General features: G+C 44.3%; 1 protein-coding gene across 1 annotated transcript in view; it reads right to left on the bottom strand.

The window, feature by feature from the left end:
- Window positions 1–18,142, bottom strand: part of amt (aminomethyltransferase) — a 41,420-nt gene that overhangs the window by 17,609 nt on the left and 5,669 nt on the right. Inside the window, exons 2-5 of the mRNA XM_078209381.1 lie at window positions 16,557–16,724; window positions 2,228–2,308; window positions 711–842; window positions 60–138 (exon numbers count right to left, since the gene is read on the bottom strand). Coding sequence (XP_078065507.1) covers window positions 60–138; window positions 711–842; window positions 2,228–2,308; window positions 16,557–16,724 — 460 coding nt within the window. The remainder of the gene's footprint in view (window positions 1–59; window positions 139–710; window positions 843–2,227; window positions 2,309–16,556; window positions 16,725–18,142) is intronic.

Below are 18,142 nucleotides of genomic sequence, written 5' to 3'. Positions count from 1 at the left end.
AAGACACGACAACTTTGACTATTCTAGATTGATCCGCGGTGGCATAGAGAAGGGGTCACCTTGCAGCGCAATCAGTCCTGCCTCCAAAAACTCCAGGTCAACGTCATTCCCAGCAGCTTTGAACTCAGCCAATTTCTCCTAGGGAGAGAAGGAAGGCAATAAGCACAGGCCCACACCTCAGAGGATGAAGGCTCCTCACTAACATTCTCAGCACTAACCTGGCTAATCCACACCAGCCTGCTCCCAGGAATATGAATGTGCCTAAGGTTGGCATCAGGTCAGGGCAAGGTTCAGGAGCATTAATCTGCAGATTGTATGAAAGCCCCAAACTCTGTTATCAATCCAACAACTTTCTTTAATATATTGTTGAATAGACAATGCAACAATTTGCAAAATATCCACACATTTTCAGTTCTCAAAAAATTGTATTTTGCTTAATTTTCATACAGTTCTGCAGAGTAATTCAATGGTTTTATTTAAAATGTAACACCCTACCAAGAAGAGCAACCCAACTCAAAACAACAAAGTTACCCTGCTTTCTACAGGAACAGGGACAATTCAGGAGTTTTCAAATTTATGATTCAATCTGGAACCTTCTGGATGTGTGCAACCTAGCACCGAACTCAGCAGCAAGTTCACCCACCTAGATATCAGCCACTTTGTGTGTCTATTCTTCTGCATTCATGATGTCTACAGCAAAGACAACCTACTTTCATGTGAGCAGAGTCCTTGTCAGCACAGCCAGCATTCGACACGATGTATAGGTATCCGTCAGATGTCCGAGTCACAATCAGATCATCCTCTATCCCTCCCTTCTCATTGGTGAAGAGTGACAGCATACCCTGAACAAAGAGAAGTGAAGGATTTTCGTTGAAGGACTCATTGACACCTAGGAGAAACACTCCACATAGATAGAGGCATTAGTAAATATGAGTGTGCTCACCAGTTTGAAACCAGTTCCTGACTCTTTGATTCTCGGGTTCCAAAAGTTTTTTTTCTTCTAAATAAGCCCAATGTTTTTTCTTCCCAGGAGACCAAATAGATTGATGAACGGAATGGGGGTTTAGACAAACTGACGAGTACACTTTGACTAAGGAAAATCAATCTTGCAAGAATGATTCTAAATTTTCTACAAATGTTCTTCCTGTTGGCATGCAATTCATGCGTAGACATCAGCAGCACAAAGCCAGAGAATGGTGTTTCCCCTCCCTAACCCATAAGACTAAGGATAATGACAGAATCTGACTGCAAACAGCACAAATTAGGAGACAAACATGGTCCTGTGGTCTGTGCGGCTTCAGGCAGTTCAGATGCTTTACTACAGGTGTCAGCCATGATTTAGATGGTAGCACTCTTGCTTCAGAAGGTTGGAGGTTCAAGACTCACTCTCAAGGGCAGAGCACAAAATCTGGACCAACATTCCAATGCAGTATCGAGGGCCTGCTGAAAGGTTGGAGGTGTTGCCTTTCAAATGAGACTTTAACCAATGGCCCTGTCTGTGCAAGTGCAAGTTCTTCCTTTCACTGTTGTTGAAACAGGCCATTCGACCTATCAGGTCTGCTCCACCATTCAATGAGATTTTGACTGATCTGATATGATAATTCTTAACTCCACTTTCCCACCTTATCCCCATAACCTTTGATTTCCTTACATTAAATATCTGTCCATCTCAGCCTTGAACATTCCCAATAATCCAGCCTTCACAGCCCTCTATGGCAAAGAATTGCATAGATTCACTACCCTCAGAGAAGAAATTCCTCTTCATCTCTGTCTCAAATAGGTGACCCCATACTCTCTCCCATAGACTCTCCCACAAGGGGAAACAACCTCTCAGCATCAGATGATCCTACATGTCTCAATAAAGTCACCTCTCATTCTGCTAAACTCCAAAGAGCACAGGCCTAACCTTCTCATAAGAAAATCCCTCCATACCCGGGATCTCCTAGTGAACCTTCTTTGGACTGCTTCCAATGCCAGCATATCTTTCCTTAGATAAGGGAACCAAAACTCTTCACAGTATTCCAGGTGTAGTCTAAATAGTGCTTTGTATAGTTTTAGCAAGACTTCTCTATTTCTACACTACATTCTTTTTGAAATAAAGGCCAACATCCCATTTGCCTTCCCTGCTGAACTTGCATGCGAGCTTTTTGTGATTTATGCATGAGCACCCCAAAACCTTTGTGCTCGAGTGTGCGAGTTTTTTGGATGAGAGAAATTCGATCCGCACCTGGTTGTCCTGGAGCTCAGTGATGTCCCCAACGACCAAACTCTCCATGAACTTCACTCGATCCTTCCCTGTCACCTTGCTCTGAAACAAACGACACACTCGATGTAAACACTATTGGTTGAACAGCAGATATAAGAATTTCAACTATGTCAGAGATGAAATAAAATACCATGTTCTCAAAGCTAGAAGTGGATTGCAGAGAATATGGAAAAACATAGAAAATAGGGTCAGGAGTAGGCCATTCAGCCCTTTGAGCCTGCACCACCATTCAATATGTTCATGGTTGATCATGCACTTTCAGTATCCAACTCCTGCTTTCTCTTCATACCCCTTGATCTCTTTAACCACAAGGGCCATGTCCAGCACCCTCTTGAACATATCTAATGAACTTGCCCCAATAGCTTTCTATGGTAGAGAATTCCACAGGTTCACAATTCTGAGTGAAGACGTTCTTCCTCATCTCAGTCCTGAATGGTTTACCCCTTATTCTTAGACTGTGACCCCTAGTTCTGCACTTCCCCAACATCAGGAAGTCTTCCTGCATCTAGCCTGTCCGTTCCCATCAAGATTTTATATGTTCTATGAGATCCCCTCTCATTCTTCTGAATTCCAGTGAGTACAAGCCCAGTTGATCCAGTCTCTCTTCAAATATCAGTCCTGTCATTCCAGGAATCAGTCTGGTGAACCTTCACTAACAGGAATGTCCTTCTTTAGACTAGGAGTCCAAAACTACACACAATACTCAAGATATGGCCTCACCAAGGCCCTGTATAACTGCAGCAAGACATCCTTACTCCTATACTCAAATTCTCTTGCTATGAAGGCCAGCAAGCCATTTGCTTTCCTCACTGCCTCCTGTGTCTGCATGCCAACCATTAGCAACTGTTCCACCATGACACCCAGGTCAAAGAATCATATAGCGCAGAAGAGGCCCTTCAGCCCATTGAGTCCACACTGACACATTAGAAACACCTGAACTCCCACCTAATCCCATCTGTCAGCACTTGGCCCATAGCCCTGAATGTTATGATATGCCAAGTGTTCATCCAGATACTTTTTTAAAGGATGTGAGGCAACCCGCCTTCACCACCCTCCCAGGCAGCGCATTCCAGACTGTCACCATCATCTGGGTAGAAAAGCTTTTCCTCATATCCCCCCTGTATCTCTCTCTCACTCCCTCAGCTTCTCTCACTTGGATTGTCATCTCTTCACTGTCTGGTTAATTACAGTCCCTCTCTGTCTGTCTGTCACCCCCCCCATTCACTCTGAGTGCTTCCTATCTCGGGTATAAACTCTCTCACTCGGATTGTCATCTCTTCACTGTCTGGCTAATTAGTTCCCCCCCCCCCCCCCCCCTCTAATCCTCTCTCTCTGTCTCCCCTCTCTCTATCTCACTCTCAGTGTTTCCTCTCGGGTATTCACTCTCGGATTAATGTTTCTCTCTCTGTGTCTCCCCTCTCTCTATCTCACTCTCAGTGTTTCCTCTCGGGTATTCACTCTCAGGTTAAATGTTTCTCTCTCTGTGTCTCCCCTCTCTCTATCTCACTCTCAGTGTTTCCTCTCGGGTATTCACTCTCAGGTTAATGTTTCTCTCTCTATCTCACTCTCAGTGTTTCCTCTCGGATATTCACTCTCGGGTTAATGTTTCTCTCTCTGTCTCCTCTCTCTCGGGTATTCACTCTCGGGTTAATGTTTCTCTCTCTCTCTGTCTCCCCTCTCTCTATCTCACGCTCAGTGTTTCCTCTCTTGGGTATTCACTCTCGGGTTAATGTTTCTCTCTCTCTGTCCCCCCCTCTCTCTATCTCACTCTGTGTTTCCTCTCGGGTATTCTGTTGTGGGAAAATCACCACTCGGAGTCAGATTTAAAGATTCAACATGCAGTTTATCGGACAAAGCTTTGGGAGAAGCGCTTGGCTCTCCGCAGTGCTCGCAGTCACCTTCTCAACTTTAAAATGGCAGCTCAGCTTCTTTTATACATTTTCAAATAGTGGACAATTACGGACATTAGCAGTTATCACACCCCTATCAACGACTGATCTCGTTAACAAAACTCATTGTTTCGGTTCTGCCTTATCTTAAGTTAAGGTGATCATCTGGGCCTCAAGGTCTGGTTTATTTCCTGTAGTAATTAGACAATAACAGGATTTAGCTCATTGTGCAATGTCTATGCCTAAGTCGGCACATCTTAATGTCTTTTCACAGAGTCCATTTTGTGTCAGGTAACCATCTTGTATCTTTTAATTTTCGGGTTTACTCCAACAATTCCCCCTTTTGGTCAGGATTATGCTCTAATAATCCGATAGACCAACAATAGCAGCATTGTGGGTCCGGCAATTGATATGCCTGACCCACAGGGTCACGAACAGGTCACGCGTTCACAGGTAGACTTCCACCTTCTCGCCCTTTCCTTCATTGTCGTCGTCTTCCTCGGTGTCTTCGGGTGTTCCCATTAGATGTTCTTCTTCGGTGACCACACTGGCCCCTGGCACAATCCGAGCCATCATGACTTTACAGCAGACATTAAAACATCTGACAATCAGGCAACAGACAATTGTTATTACAACGAGAATAATTAGTCCATGCATTAAAAAAGACTCCCAGGATCCCCCCAATAACCATTCGATCCAGCTATTCCCCTTCTTGGGGCCATGTCTAAAGTCATCGAGCTGCTTTCTTATGTCATTAATGGCTTGGGTGATGTTGTAAGATTCATCTGTAACATGCGTTATACATTTGTCTCCTATTATTGTGCATACTCCCCCCTGTTGGGCTAACTGATAAACTACGGCATAGCGGGTCTGCTGCGTGTACAATCTTAATTCAGCCAGTTCTTGGTTGATGGCCTGCAGTGCCTTTGATGTGCTGTTTCCCAGAATGGTTAATCCACAGATAAGATGGTTTTCATAGAATAGAAACATAGAAACCCTACAGTGCAGAAGGAGGCCATTCGGCCCATCGAGTCTGCACCGACCACAATCTCACCCAGGCCCTACCCCTACCCCCACATATTTACCCACTAATCCCTCTAACCTACTCATCTCAGGACTCTAAGGGGCAATTTTTATCCTGGCCAATCAACCTAACCTGCACATCTTTGGACTGTGGGAGGAAACCGGAGCACCCGGAGGAAACCCACGCAGACACGAGGAGAATGTGCAAACTCCACACAGACAGTGACCCAAGCCGGGAATCAAACCCAGGTCCCTGGAGCTGTGAAGCAGCAGTGCTAACCACTGTGCTACCGTGCCGCCCCTATTTCTATTTGTGGCACTAATTACTCCTGCTGTTCCTCCCAGAGACAGGGCCCCATTGAACCCGTAGCCGAGTGACGATCCCAGTGTGACCGGGACCTTCCAATCGGCACAGAATTCCTTGCTGATGGCCCGGGTCACTATCTTTCTCCGGGTATGCCCTTTTTGAGGGCATGGGACAGTGAGTGGTCCTATCGTTCCTACGGCAAAGAGGACCGGGAGGGTTGGTGTTGCCGTCGTGAAGGTGCCGTTGAGGAGGAACACAAATCCCTTCTTGGCTCGGTAACATTTAATATCCTGGTTATTGGTCTGTACGAACTGTATATACCACCAATTGCTCGATTCACTTGACTTTCCACTCGATCCTACCAATTGGTAAGTATCAAACGGGTATGTCCATGCGGCTGAGCTGACGTGAGTCCCATTATATTGGCCACAAATGAGTTGCCTTCCCGCGGTCATGTTCAGGCATCTTTGCTCGTTCAGATACAAGTAAACTGGCCTCTGTTTACCCGACAGTGCTGACGGGCACACTGCGTCTGTACACAGGAAACATTCTTGGGGACCAAAGCATACGCACACCTCCATTCCTGCCCCGAGAAACAAAGCGGGTAGCTTGCATCATCTGAGCATACTCTTCCTCCCACTCCCTGGAGCCCCCTGCACACAGGATCTGTGGAATTTATTAGTTCCACATATCTTCCCTGTATACCCCTTTTATATTTGCCTGTTTGTCCTTTGCAGGGTGCGTCCGAGGTATCCGCCGTATATAAGTCATGGGGGGTCCACCCAGGGGTGGCCACAAATAGGGCCTCTACAGATTGGGTGAGCGGGTAAATGTACATGAGCCTTGTAGAACAAATATTGACTGGTAACGCTATAGTTCGAGTACTTTAGATGGGTCAGTTTTTGTCCAATGTGTGCAGGAGGGTTTCCTGACACAGTATGTAGATAGGCCAACAAGAGGCGAGGCCACATTGGATTTGGTACTGGGTAATGAACCAGGCCAGGTGTTAGATTTGGAGGTAGGTGAGCACTTTGGTGATAGTGACCACAATTCGGTTACGTTTACTTTAGCGATGGAAAGGGATAGGAATATACCGCAAGGCAAATGTTATAGCTGGGGGGAAAGGAAATTATGATGCGATTAGGCGAGATTTAGGATGCATAGGATGTGAAAGGAAACTACAGGGGATGGGCACAATTGAAATGTGGAGCTGTTCAAGGAACAGCTACTGCGTGTCCTTGATAAGTATGTACCTGTCAGGCAGGGAGGAAGTGGTCGAGCAAGGGAACCGTGGTTTACTAAAGAAGTTGCATCTGTTGTGAAGAGGAAGAAGGAGACTTATGCAAAGATGAGACGTGAAGGCTCAGTTAAGGCGCTTGAGAGTTACAAGTTTGCCATGAAGGACCTAAAGTGAGAGCTAAGAAGAGCCAGGAGGGGACATGAGAAGTCTTTGGCAGGTAGGATCAAGGAAAACCCTAAAGCTTTCTATAGGTATGTCAGGAATAAAAGAATGACTCGGGTAGGATTAGGGCCAGTCAAGGACAGTAGTGGGAAGTTGTGTGTGGAGTCCGAAGAGATAGGAGAGGCGCTAAATGAATATTTTTCGTCAGTATTCACACAGGAAAAAGACAATGTTGGCGAGGAGAATACTGAAATACAGGCTATTGGACTAGACGGGATTGAGGTTAATAAGGAGGAGGTGTTAGCAATTCTGGAAAGTGTGAAAATAGATAAGTCCCCTGGGCCGGATGGGATTTATCCTAGGATTCTCTGGGAGGCTAGGGAGGAGATTGCAGAGTCTTTCACTTTGATCTTTATGTCGTCATTGTCTACAGGAATAGTCATGATGTGGAGATGCCGGCGTTGGACTGGGGTAAACACAGTAAGAAGTTTAACAACACCAGGTTAAAGTCCAACAGGTTTATTTGGTAGCAAAAGCCACAAGACTCACCTGAAGAAGGGGCTTGGAGCTCCGAAAGCTTGTGTGGCTTTTGCTACCAAATAAACCTGTTGGACTTTAACCTGGTGTTGTTAAACTTCTTACTACAGGAATAGTGCCAGAAGACTGGAGGATAGCAAATGTTGTCCCCTTGTTCAAGAAGGGGAGTAGAGACAACCCAGGAAATTATAGACCAGTGAGCCTTACTTCTGTTGTGGGCAAAGTTTTGGAAAGGATTATAAGAGATAGGATTTATAATCATCTAGAAAAGGAATAACTTGATTAGGGATAGTCAGCATGGTTTTGTGAAGGGTAGGTCATGCCTCACAAACCTTGAGTTCTTTGAGAAGGTGACCAAAGAGGTGGATAAGGGTGAAGCAGTTGATGTGGTTGATTTTAATAAAGCGTTTGATAAGGTTCCACATATTGCAGAAAATACAGAGGCATGGGATTGAGGGTGATTTAGCGGTTTGGATCAGAAATTGGCTAGCTGTAAGAAGACAGAGGGTGGTGGTTGATGGGAAATGTTCATCCTGGCGTTCAGTTACTAGTGGTGTACCGCAAGGATCTGTTTTGGGGCCACTGCTGTTTGTCATTTTTATAAATGACCTGGATGAGGGCGTCGAAGGATGGGTTAGTAAATTTGCAGATGACACTAAAGTCGGTGGAGTTGTGGACAGTGCGGAGGATGTTGCAGGTTACAGAGGGACATAGATAAGCTGCAGAGCTGGGCTGAGAGGTGGCAAATGGACTTTAATGCGGAAATGTGTGAGGTGATTCACTTTGGAAGGAGTAACAGGAATACAGAGTACTGGGCTAATGGTAAGATACTTGGTGGTGTGGATGAGCAGAGAGATCTTGGTGTCCATGTGCATAGATCCCTGAAAGTTGGCACCCAGGTTGATAGGGTTGTTAAGAAGGCGTACGATGTGTTAGCTTTTATTGGTAGAGGGATTGAGTTTCGGAGCCATGAGGCCATGTTGCAGCTGTACAAAACTGGTGCGGCCTCACTTGGGAGTACAAAGAACAATACAGCACAGGAACAGGCCCTTCGGCCCTCCAAGCCCGCGCCGCTCCCCGGTCCAGGATTGAATCCTGAATCCAGGATCCCCGCCCAATTTTCCAGCCTATCTACATACCAATATCCTATCCACCGAGCTGTCCCTCACAGCTACGATGCTTTGTTCATTACAACCTATTAACTCACCCCCACCCCCCCATTCCAGACCATGTGATCTCCAGGGAGAGGCGAAAACCCAGAGTGAAAAACCCCAGGGCCAATATGGGGAAAAAAAATCTGGGAAATTCCTCTCCGACCCCCTGAGGCGATCGAAACGAGTCCAGGAGATCACAATGGCCCCGATCGGAAAATGCTTCCCAACCCTTGTCATTTCCACTTCCACGAACACCATATGAATTCCCTGCCCCCGAGACAGGTTCCCAACTATCCGCAGTCTCGCTCTGTACTGGCACCAGCAAGATGATCATAGAATGAAGCCTTGAAACGAGAAACAAGGAACAATTAGCCCACGCCGCTCCCTGGTCCAAACTAGACCACTCTTTTGTATCCCTCCATTCCCACTCCGTTCATATAGCTGTCTAGATAAGTCTTAAACGTTCCCAGTGTGTCCGCCTCCACCACCTTGCCCGGCAACACATTCCAGGCCCCCACGACCCTCTGTGTGAAATATGTCCTTCTGATATCTGTGTTAAACCTCCCCCCCTTCACCTTGAACCTATGACCCCTCGTGAACGTCACCACCGACCCGGGGAAAAGCTTCCCACCGTTCACCCTATCTATGCCTTTCATAATTTTATACACCTCTATTAAGTCTCCCCTCATCCTCCGTCTTTCCAAGGAGAACAACCCCAGTTTCCCCAATCTCTCCTCATAACCAAGCCCCTCCATACCAGGCAACATCCTGGTAAACCTCCTCTGTACTCTCTCCAAAGCCTCCACGTCCTTCTGGTAGTATTGCGTACAGTTCTGGTCGCCGCATTATAGGAAGGATGTGGAAGCATTGGAAAGGGTGCAGAGGAGATTTTACCAGGATGTTGCCTGGTATGGTGGGAAGGTCTTATGAGGAAAGGCTGAGGGACTCGAGGCTGTTTTCGTTAGAGAAAAGGGTAAGAGGTGACTTAATAGAGGCATACAAGATGATCAGAGGATTAGATAGGGTGGATAATGAGAGCCTTTTTCCTCAGATGGTGATGGCTAGCATGAGGGGACATAGCTTTAAATTAAGGGGTGATAGATATAGGACAGATGTCAGAGGTAGGTTCTTTACTCAGAGAGTAGTAAGAGCGTGGAATGCCCTGTCTGCAGCAGTAGTGGACTCGCCAACATTAAGGGCATTTAAATGGTCATTGGATAAACATATGGATGATATTGGAATAGTGTAGGTTAGATTGGCTTTAGATTGGTTTCACAGGTCGGCGCAACATCGAGGGCCGAAGGGCCTGTGCTGCGCTGTAATGTTCTATGTTCTAAACTTCCTGGCCCTCACCTTGAACCTATGTCCCCTCGTGCCTTCTGTCATCACCCTATGTCTCCTACAACTGAGCCAATTTTGAACCCACATAATCAAATTACTCTATATCCCATGTGAATTTACCTTCTTTATAAGTCTCCCATGTGGAACCTTGTCAAAAGCTTTGCTGAAATCCATATAAACTACATCAACTGCACTATCCTTGTCTACACACCTGGTCACCTCCTGAAAAAATTGAATCAAATTGAATCAAAAATTGAATGACCTCTGTCTGACGAAACTATGCTGACTATCCCTGATCAAGCTTTGCCTCATCAAGTGGAGATAGAATCCATAGAATCCCTACAGTACAGAAGGAGGCCATTCGGCCCATTGAATCTGTACCGACCACAATGCCATCCCAGACCCTATTCATTCCCATAACCCTCATTTACCCTGCTAATCCCCCTGACACTAGGGTCAATTTAGCATGGCCAATCAACCTAACCCGCACATCTTTGGACTGTGGGAGGAAACACACGCAGATACGGGGAGAAAGTGCAACCTCTACACAGACAGTGACCCGAGGCCAGAATTGAACCTGGGTCCCTGGCACTGTGAGGTAGCAGTACTAACCACTCTGCCACCCATAGATAGATGCTCTCCTTTAGAAGTTTCTCTAATAGTTTCCCTTCCACTGACGTGAGATTCACTGGTCTGTAGTTCCCTGGTTTATCTCTACAGGTCACGTTGCGCTTCCACTTTTCCTAAACTGCCACCAATCAGATAATAATCTTTCTTCCTGTTTTTGCCACCAAATAACCTCATATTCATCCACGTATATTACATTTGCCAAGTATTTGCCCACTCAGCCAGCCTTTCCAAGTCACTCTGCAGCCTCTTAGCATCCTCCTCACAGCACACACTGCCACCCGGTTTCGTGTTAGCTGCAAATTTGGAGATATTGCATTCAATTCCTTCATCCAAATCATTAATAGATATTGTGAATAGCTGAGGTCCCAGCACTGAACCCTGCGGTATCCCACTAGTCACCGCCTGCTACTCTGTAGAGGATCAGTTTATTCCCACTCTCTGCTAACCAGTTCTCTATCCACGTCAATACATTACCTCCATACCATAAGCTTTAAATTTGCTCACTAATCTCGTGTGGGACCTTGTCAAAAGTCTTTTGGAAGTCCAGATACACAACTGGTCACATCCTCAAAAAATTCCAGAAGATTTGTCAAGCATGATTTCCCTTTAGTGAATCCATGCTGACTTGGACTGATCCTGTCATAGAATCATAGAAACCCTACAGTGCAGAAGGAGGCCATTCGGCCCATCGAGTCTGCACCGACCACAATCCCACCCAGGCCCTACCCCCACATATTTACCCACTAATCCCACTAACCTACGCATCTCAGGACTCTAAGGGGCAATTTTTAACCTGGCCAATCAACCTAACCCGCACATCTTTGTCACTGCTTTCCAAATGCTCAGTTATTACATCTTTAATAATTGACTCCAGCATTTTCCCCACCACCAATGTCAGGCTAACCGGTCTATAATTCCCCGTTTTCTCTCTCCCTCTCTTTTTAAAAAGTGGGGTTACATTAGCTACCCTCCAATCCACTAGAATGCTGGAAAATGATCACCAATTCATCCACCATTCCTTGGACCACTTTCTTGAGTATTCTGGGATGCAGAACATCAGGCCTTGGAGACTTATTGGGTTTTAATCCCAGCAATTTCTTCAATACAATTTCCTGACTAATAAAGATTTCCTTCAGTTCCTCCTTCATGCTAGAGCCTCTGTCCACCTGTATCTCCTGCTCCTTCCTGAGGAACAAACTGAGATTTTAAAGACCACTACATGAAACATACTTTGGAGTGAACTTTATTTTAAATATGTATATGAGGATGCTGGTTTGACCTCATGCAAAACTCCAGACCAATCTCAGATCTCCATTGTTTGACCCTGGTCTGCAACCCTCTAGACAAGTATTCTATCCAAGTGTCACACATTTTGGTTCGATGGAATACTTTGTCACTTCAATCTAAATCTACCCCTGTAAATTGGAATTATAAAGGCAGGTTTGAACTAACTTAGTACTTGGTCCCTATCTCTATAAATTTCGCCAGCTCTCGACCCTCCAAAAGATATTGATGGTCAGACAACTGTGGCTTCCTGACCATCTCTGATTTAAATTGTCCAACAATTGGCAGCCATTTCTTTGGCTGGCTAAGTCCTAGTTCTGGGATTCCCTTCCTGGACACTCTGCTCCCTTTTGTCCAGGATTTTGGCCGTCTGCCCCAATAGCTCTTTTTATGATTCATTGCCAAATTTTACTTTATAATGCTCTGGGAGTATTTTGTTAAAGGTGACATTTAAATAAAAGTAAATGTCACTGTGTTATCTTAGTCTGACCCTACCCCCATAAACTCTTATTCAAAGTTTTGCTATCTCAGTCCAAACTTGCCTCTATAACCCTAATTCATGTACTTAATCAACAAAACCTCAAATGCTTGAGTCAAATTTTGTTTGATAATGCTCTTGTGAAGCACGTTGGGACACCTTACCACATTAAAAGGTGCTGCATGAATGCAAGTTGTTGATTGTTTGTTTCATAATTACTACTCGAGGGAAAAGTGCTTAATTCCCAAGTCTCACTTGAGTTTATTTCACATTTGATTTGATTTATTATTGTCACATGTATTAGTATACAATGAAAAGTATTGTTTCTTGCGTGCTATATAGACAAAGCATACTGTACATAAGGAAGGAAAGGAGAGAGTGCAGAATGTAGTGTTAACAGTCATAGCTAGGGTTAAGAGAAAGATCAACTTAACGTGAGGTAGGCCCATTCAAAAGTCTGATGGCATCAGGGAACAAACTGTTCTTGAGTCGGTTGCTATGTGATTTCAGACTCTTGTATCCTTTTCCCGACGGAAGAAGGTGGAAGAGAGTACGTCCATGGGCAGGGGTCCTTGATTAAACTGGCTTCTTTTCCGAGGCAGTAGGAACTGTAGACAGTTTCAATGGATGGGAACTGGTTTGAGTGATGGACTGGGCTTTGTTCATGACCCTTTGTAGTTTCTTGCAGTATTGGACAGAGCAGGAGCCATACCAAGCTGTGGTACAACCGGCAAAGAATGCTTTCTATGGTGCATCTGTAGAGGTTAGTGACAGATGTAGTGGACATGCCAAATTTCTTTAGTCTCCTGAGAAAGTAGAGGCATTGGTGGGCTTTCTTAACTATAGAGTTGGCATGGGGGAACCAGGACAGGTTGCTGGTGATCTGGACACCTAAGAACATGAAGCTCTCGACCATTTCTACTTTGTCCCCATTGATGTATGTGGGGCATGCCCTCCACTATGCTTCCTGAAGTCGACGACTATCTCCTTCGTTTTGTTGACATTGAGGGAGAGATTATTGTTGTCACACCAGTTCATCAGATTCTCTATCTCTCTCCTGTAGTGTGTCTCGTCATTGTTTGAGATCCAACCCACAACGGTGGTGTCACCAGCAAACTTGAAAATCACAGAATCATACATTACAGCACAAGAGGCCTTTTTGTCAGTTGCAAACATGTGGCTGTCCAAAGGAGTGATTCACCCAGTGCCAGTCTCCCACCTTCTCCCTATAGCCCTGCGCATTCTTCCTTTTTAGATAATAATCCAATTGCTTCTTGAAAGCCTCAACTGAATCTGCCTCCACCACACTATCGGCAACACATCCAGACCCTAACCATTTGCTGTGCGAAAATGTTTTTCCTGCCATCATTACTTCTTTTACCAATTACTGTAAATCTGTGCCCTCTTGTTCTTGATCCTTCCAACAATGGGAACAGTTTCTCCCTATCTACTCAGTACAGACCCCTGATGATTTTGAACACCTCTATCCAGTCTCCTCTAAACCTTATCTTCTCCAAGAACAGTACCAACTTCTCCAATCTATCTACGTAACTGAAGTTCCTCATCTCTGGAACCATTCTTGTGGATTTTCTATGCACTCTCTCCAATTTCTTCAAATCCTACCTAAAGTGTGGTGCACAGAACTGGACACAGTACTCCTGTTGAGACAAATCAGAATTCAAGACATGTTTAACATAATTTCCTTGTTTTTGCACTCTATGTTCCTATTAATAAAGACTAGAATACTGTATGCCTTATTAAAACTGTCCTGCCACATTGGATGATTGGTGCACATACACACCAGGTCCCTCTGTCCTGCACCCACTTTAGATTTGTACCCTTTGTTTTATGTTGTCTCGCCATCTTCTTCCTACCAAAATGAATCACTTCGCATTTTTCTGCATTCAATTTGATCTGTCATTTGCCTGTCCATTCCACTAAGCTTATTTTGATCATTTGAAGTTCTACACCATTTTCCTCACAGTTCACAATACTCCCAAGTTTTGGACTAAAAAAATATGCTGTTGAGTTATGCATTATCTCTTTCTCTCAAAATTTCATCATGTCCCTTCTCAATCTTCAGTTCTCCAACAAAATGTGTTCAGCTTTGAGCCTCTCCTTAGTTGAAGTCCAACCTCTTAATTACCCTTGCCTGACATGCCTCTATTCCAGGTAGAATGCTCAAGTTACATCGTGTTCCAAATACAGCCCACCTGGTGATCTGTACATGGGTAACAGAATTTCTAACCACTTCAGAGTTAAGTAGCCCCAAAACAGACCCTGGTACCTGCATAATTCGATTGCCTGCTGTTTTACTGATTGGGAAACATTAATGAATCCTCATTAACTAATTAGATTCCCTTCCTGCTCCACGTTTGTCATTTTTATATGCTTACATTTTTACAGACGGACTCTGCTCTCATCACCCCTTTATTTATCTTCCTTCAGAATGTCTGTTCACTTGTGAACAAGGACCTTACCATCCCTGAACTTATTGCAGGAAAATTAATCAACATCACGGATTTAGCAGAAACTTGGGTGAAAGGTGATGACACTTTTTTCCTTAATGAAGCCACGCTGCCTGGCTACATCTTCCATTACCTGCTCTGCCAAGATTGTTGTGGTGTGGCGCTTATCACCAGTTCACACCTGGGCCTGGCCCTCTCCTCCTCAGGCATCTCACCTTGTTCCACACACTCTCACCTCTTATTCTCCGTTGTCGCCCCAAGTGCAATGATTTTTTTAACTAAGATATCTTCACTGCTTTCCTCCCTCAGTTTCTATACCAATCAACTTCTTCATCTTCAGTGATTTCAACCTCCATCTCAATTCATCTTGTTCTCATTTCTCTGAGTTCACTGCACTCTTCCCTGCCCTACATTTCTCCTTCCATATTCATGGGCACTCCCTTGACCTTGCCTGTCCAGATCACATCAATCACAGATAATGCCATTTCTATTTCATTTCCTTGAATCACAACTTGCCCACATCCCAGCCCTATCTTCTTTTCTATTCAATTCTGGGAAGAAAACTATTCACTTAAAATTGCACTTTCAAAAAATCCCAACCAACTAGCTCTTGACACTTTGCTAGCCACAGCATCACCATCCATCATGAGATCTGGCTGGACCACGTAAACTCCTGTTGGATCTTGTCTGTGAAAACTGCTCACTATTCCAGGATCATCCTGGAATGCAAAGGTAACCACTGACTTATTTTCTCTGCTGCAAATAGTCTTCTTCACCCTCTCTGCATCCTTACTTCCAACAATAAGTGAGGAGCTCATCGACTACTTTATCACCAAGATCAAATTAATTCAATCAGCTGCCTCCCTTCCACTAGGCACCTAGTCAAATTTCCTCAAAATCTCATCTAGCCCTTTCTCGAATTTCTCTAACTCTCCCCTCATGCCCTCTCTGAGCTCATTGTATCCATGAGCAAGTTGGTGAAGGATAGAACTACAGCCAATGGAACATATATTTACAGAGCAAAACATTACAAGCATGCATCTCCTAACTCAACTACAACCCAGTTTTAGTGAGTCTCTTTATATGTGCACAAATGAAATCCCAATTTAATGGCCCCCAGCAGCATATAATAAAAATAATTATATACAATTAACATTCTACTCCCACCAGCATATAATAAAAATAATTATATACAATTAACATTCTACTCCCATTAAACTTTTGAATACCTAACTACCCTGCCTGGTACCTATGTTAACCAATATTGAAATGGTTCTCTCTTCTGGTATTTGACCATCTCCTTTAATTCTGCAATCATTATCCCTCTCATCCTAAAAAAACAAACCTTGACCTACTACCCTTGCAAACAGCCAACCTGTTTCCAACTTCTCTTTCCTCTCCAACGTCTTTGAATGTGTTGTTTCATCAAAAATCCATTCTGATCTTTCCCCCAACTCCATGGTTGAATCCCTTCAATCAGGTTTGTGTCTCTGTCACAATATAGAAATGGTTATTTCTAAAGTCACACATTTTATGTGATTGTATCAAAAGTGAAGCCATGGACTGGCCGCCTTCTATCTGCCCATGCTAAAACTAATCTGCTATTCTGTAGCTCATTCCTCAATGGATCCAAAACATTTTACTGCCTTATATTTGTCATGTATCCACACAGCTTGGCATCATTGGTAAAACTCACATTACAACAAACCTTCCTTGTCGTTGCTACAATGAAATGGGGGCCGCTCCTTGAAGTGCAATGTCCAGATTCTGGTCTTACCTGTAGCATGTGGGAGACATCAAATAATGAGCAGTGCTGGCGGGTGTGTAGGTGTGAGCTGATGTGACTGTCCTTGTACTGAACAGGCATACTCCATCCTGCAAATTCCACCATCCGTGCTCCTTTACTCTGATGGAATTCATATAGTACTGTCTTCTTGAGAGCTTCCTGAACAAAAAAAAAAGTAGGTTCACACATGGACACTCAGAATCCGTACAGTGCAGAAGGAGGCCTTTCAGCCCATCAAGTCTGCACTGACTTGCCAAAAGAGCATCTTGCCCAGGTCCACCTCGCACCCCACCCTGTAACCCCAAGCACTTACCACTCTAAATCCCCTAACCTACATATCTTGAGACACTTACGGACAATTTAGCATGGCCAAACTACTCAAGGATATCTTGTCATTGTTAGGGCTGAATCTGAGGATGCGCTTATTTCAAAAATTGACTCCAAATACGTGGCACAGCCCTTCTAACACGAAACAGCTGGAGGGCTTTTCCTCTCTCCTCCTTACCTACCACACAAGAGGAATGCATCAGTCCCTTTTATATAGCTGGGAGATAGGGGAGGAAAATAAGATAAAAATAGATAATAATCTTGTCCCTACTCACTTAACATCCTCTTTAACCCAGATCATGAAGCCAGCCCCCCTCTCCTCAACTAACTCCCCCAAAGTGTAAGCATTGGATAAATGCATAACACTTGTCAAAGGTCATCGACCTGAAACGTTAACTTTATTTCTCTCTCCACACATGGTGCCTGATCTGTTGAGTATTTCCAACATTTTGTTTTTATGCCTGGTGGGGCAGTTATTGGAAACCATTCGCAGAAGAAAAATTAAACTTTCATTGCAAAGATATGGGTTAATTGAAGTATGTGTTAAGGACCAACTTGATTGAATTCTTTGATGAGAAATTTGATCAAGGTAGTGCAGTAGATATTGAATATATGGAGGCATTTGACAAAATGGAAGCCCATGGAGGATGTGGAAAAGAGAGAGCAGTCAGAAGCGAAGTCATGACCCCATGACTTTAATTTATGTGCATGTACGTGAATACAATGTTCCCTGTTCCTCTGGTAACTACAAAAAAAAGGAGCAGTAACCAAGATCTTTCGGCAGTATTTAAATACCGGCAGTCAGGTGACAATTTTAGCTACCAATTTCACTTTTGCCTCAACACCATAATGAACTGCAAGGAAAACAACCCAGAAAACAGCACTTTCCAAATGTAGTAATTGTGGGGTCTGTCTCTTTAAGATGGCACAGCAGAAGAGGGTCACCTGGCTTGAGGGACCAATGGGAACTGAGAGTGAGTGATCACCCCAGAGGGTAGAGTCCTCTCTTGTAATCAACATGTGTAGGTTGGACCTTTGCACCAGGCAGCCATAGGCTGCATTCTCCTGTACCTGATTTCTCTTTATCAATAGATACCTTTTTGTTCTCCGCGAAGCCTAAAGTGTCTTGACGTTGCCTGAGGGGTGTCACGCTATTACACCAAGAGTAAACCCAAACAAGATTTGTCCCTGATTGGATTGCAGTGATTCCAGCCAAGGCCCAGGTTTGATCCCTGATTTGTACTGTTAGT

This window comes from Mustelus asterias, chromosome 3, assembly GCF_964213995.1.
Source record: "Mustelus asterias chromosome 3, sMusAst1.hap1.1, whole genome shotgun sequence".
Lineage (NCBI taxonomy): Eukaryota > Metazoa > Chordata > Chondrichthyes > Carcharhiniformes > Triakidae > Mustelus > Mustelus asterias.
Note: the sequence above shows the minus strand (reverse complement) of the source record. Positions and strands in the feature narration are given on the sequence as shown.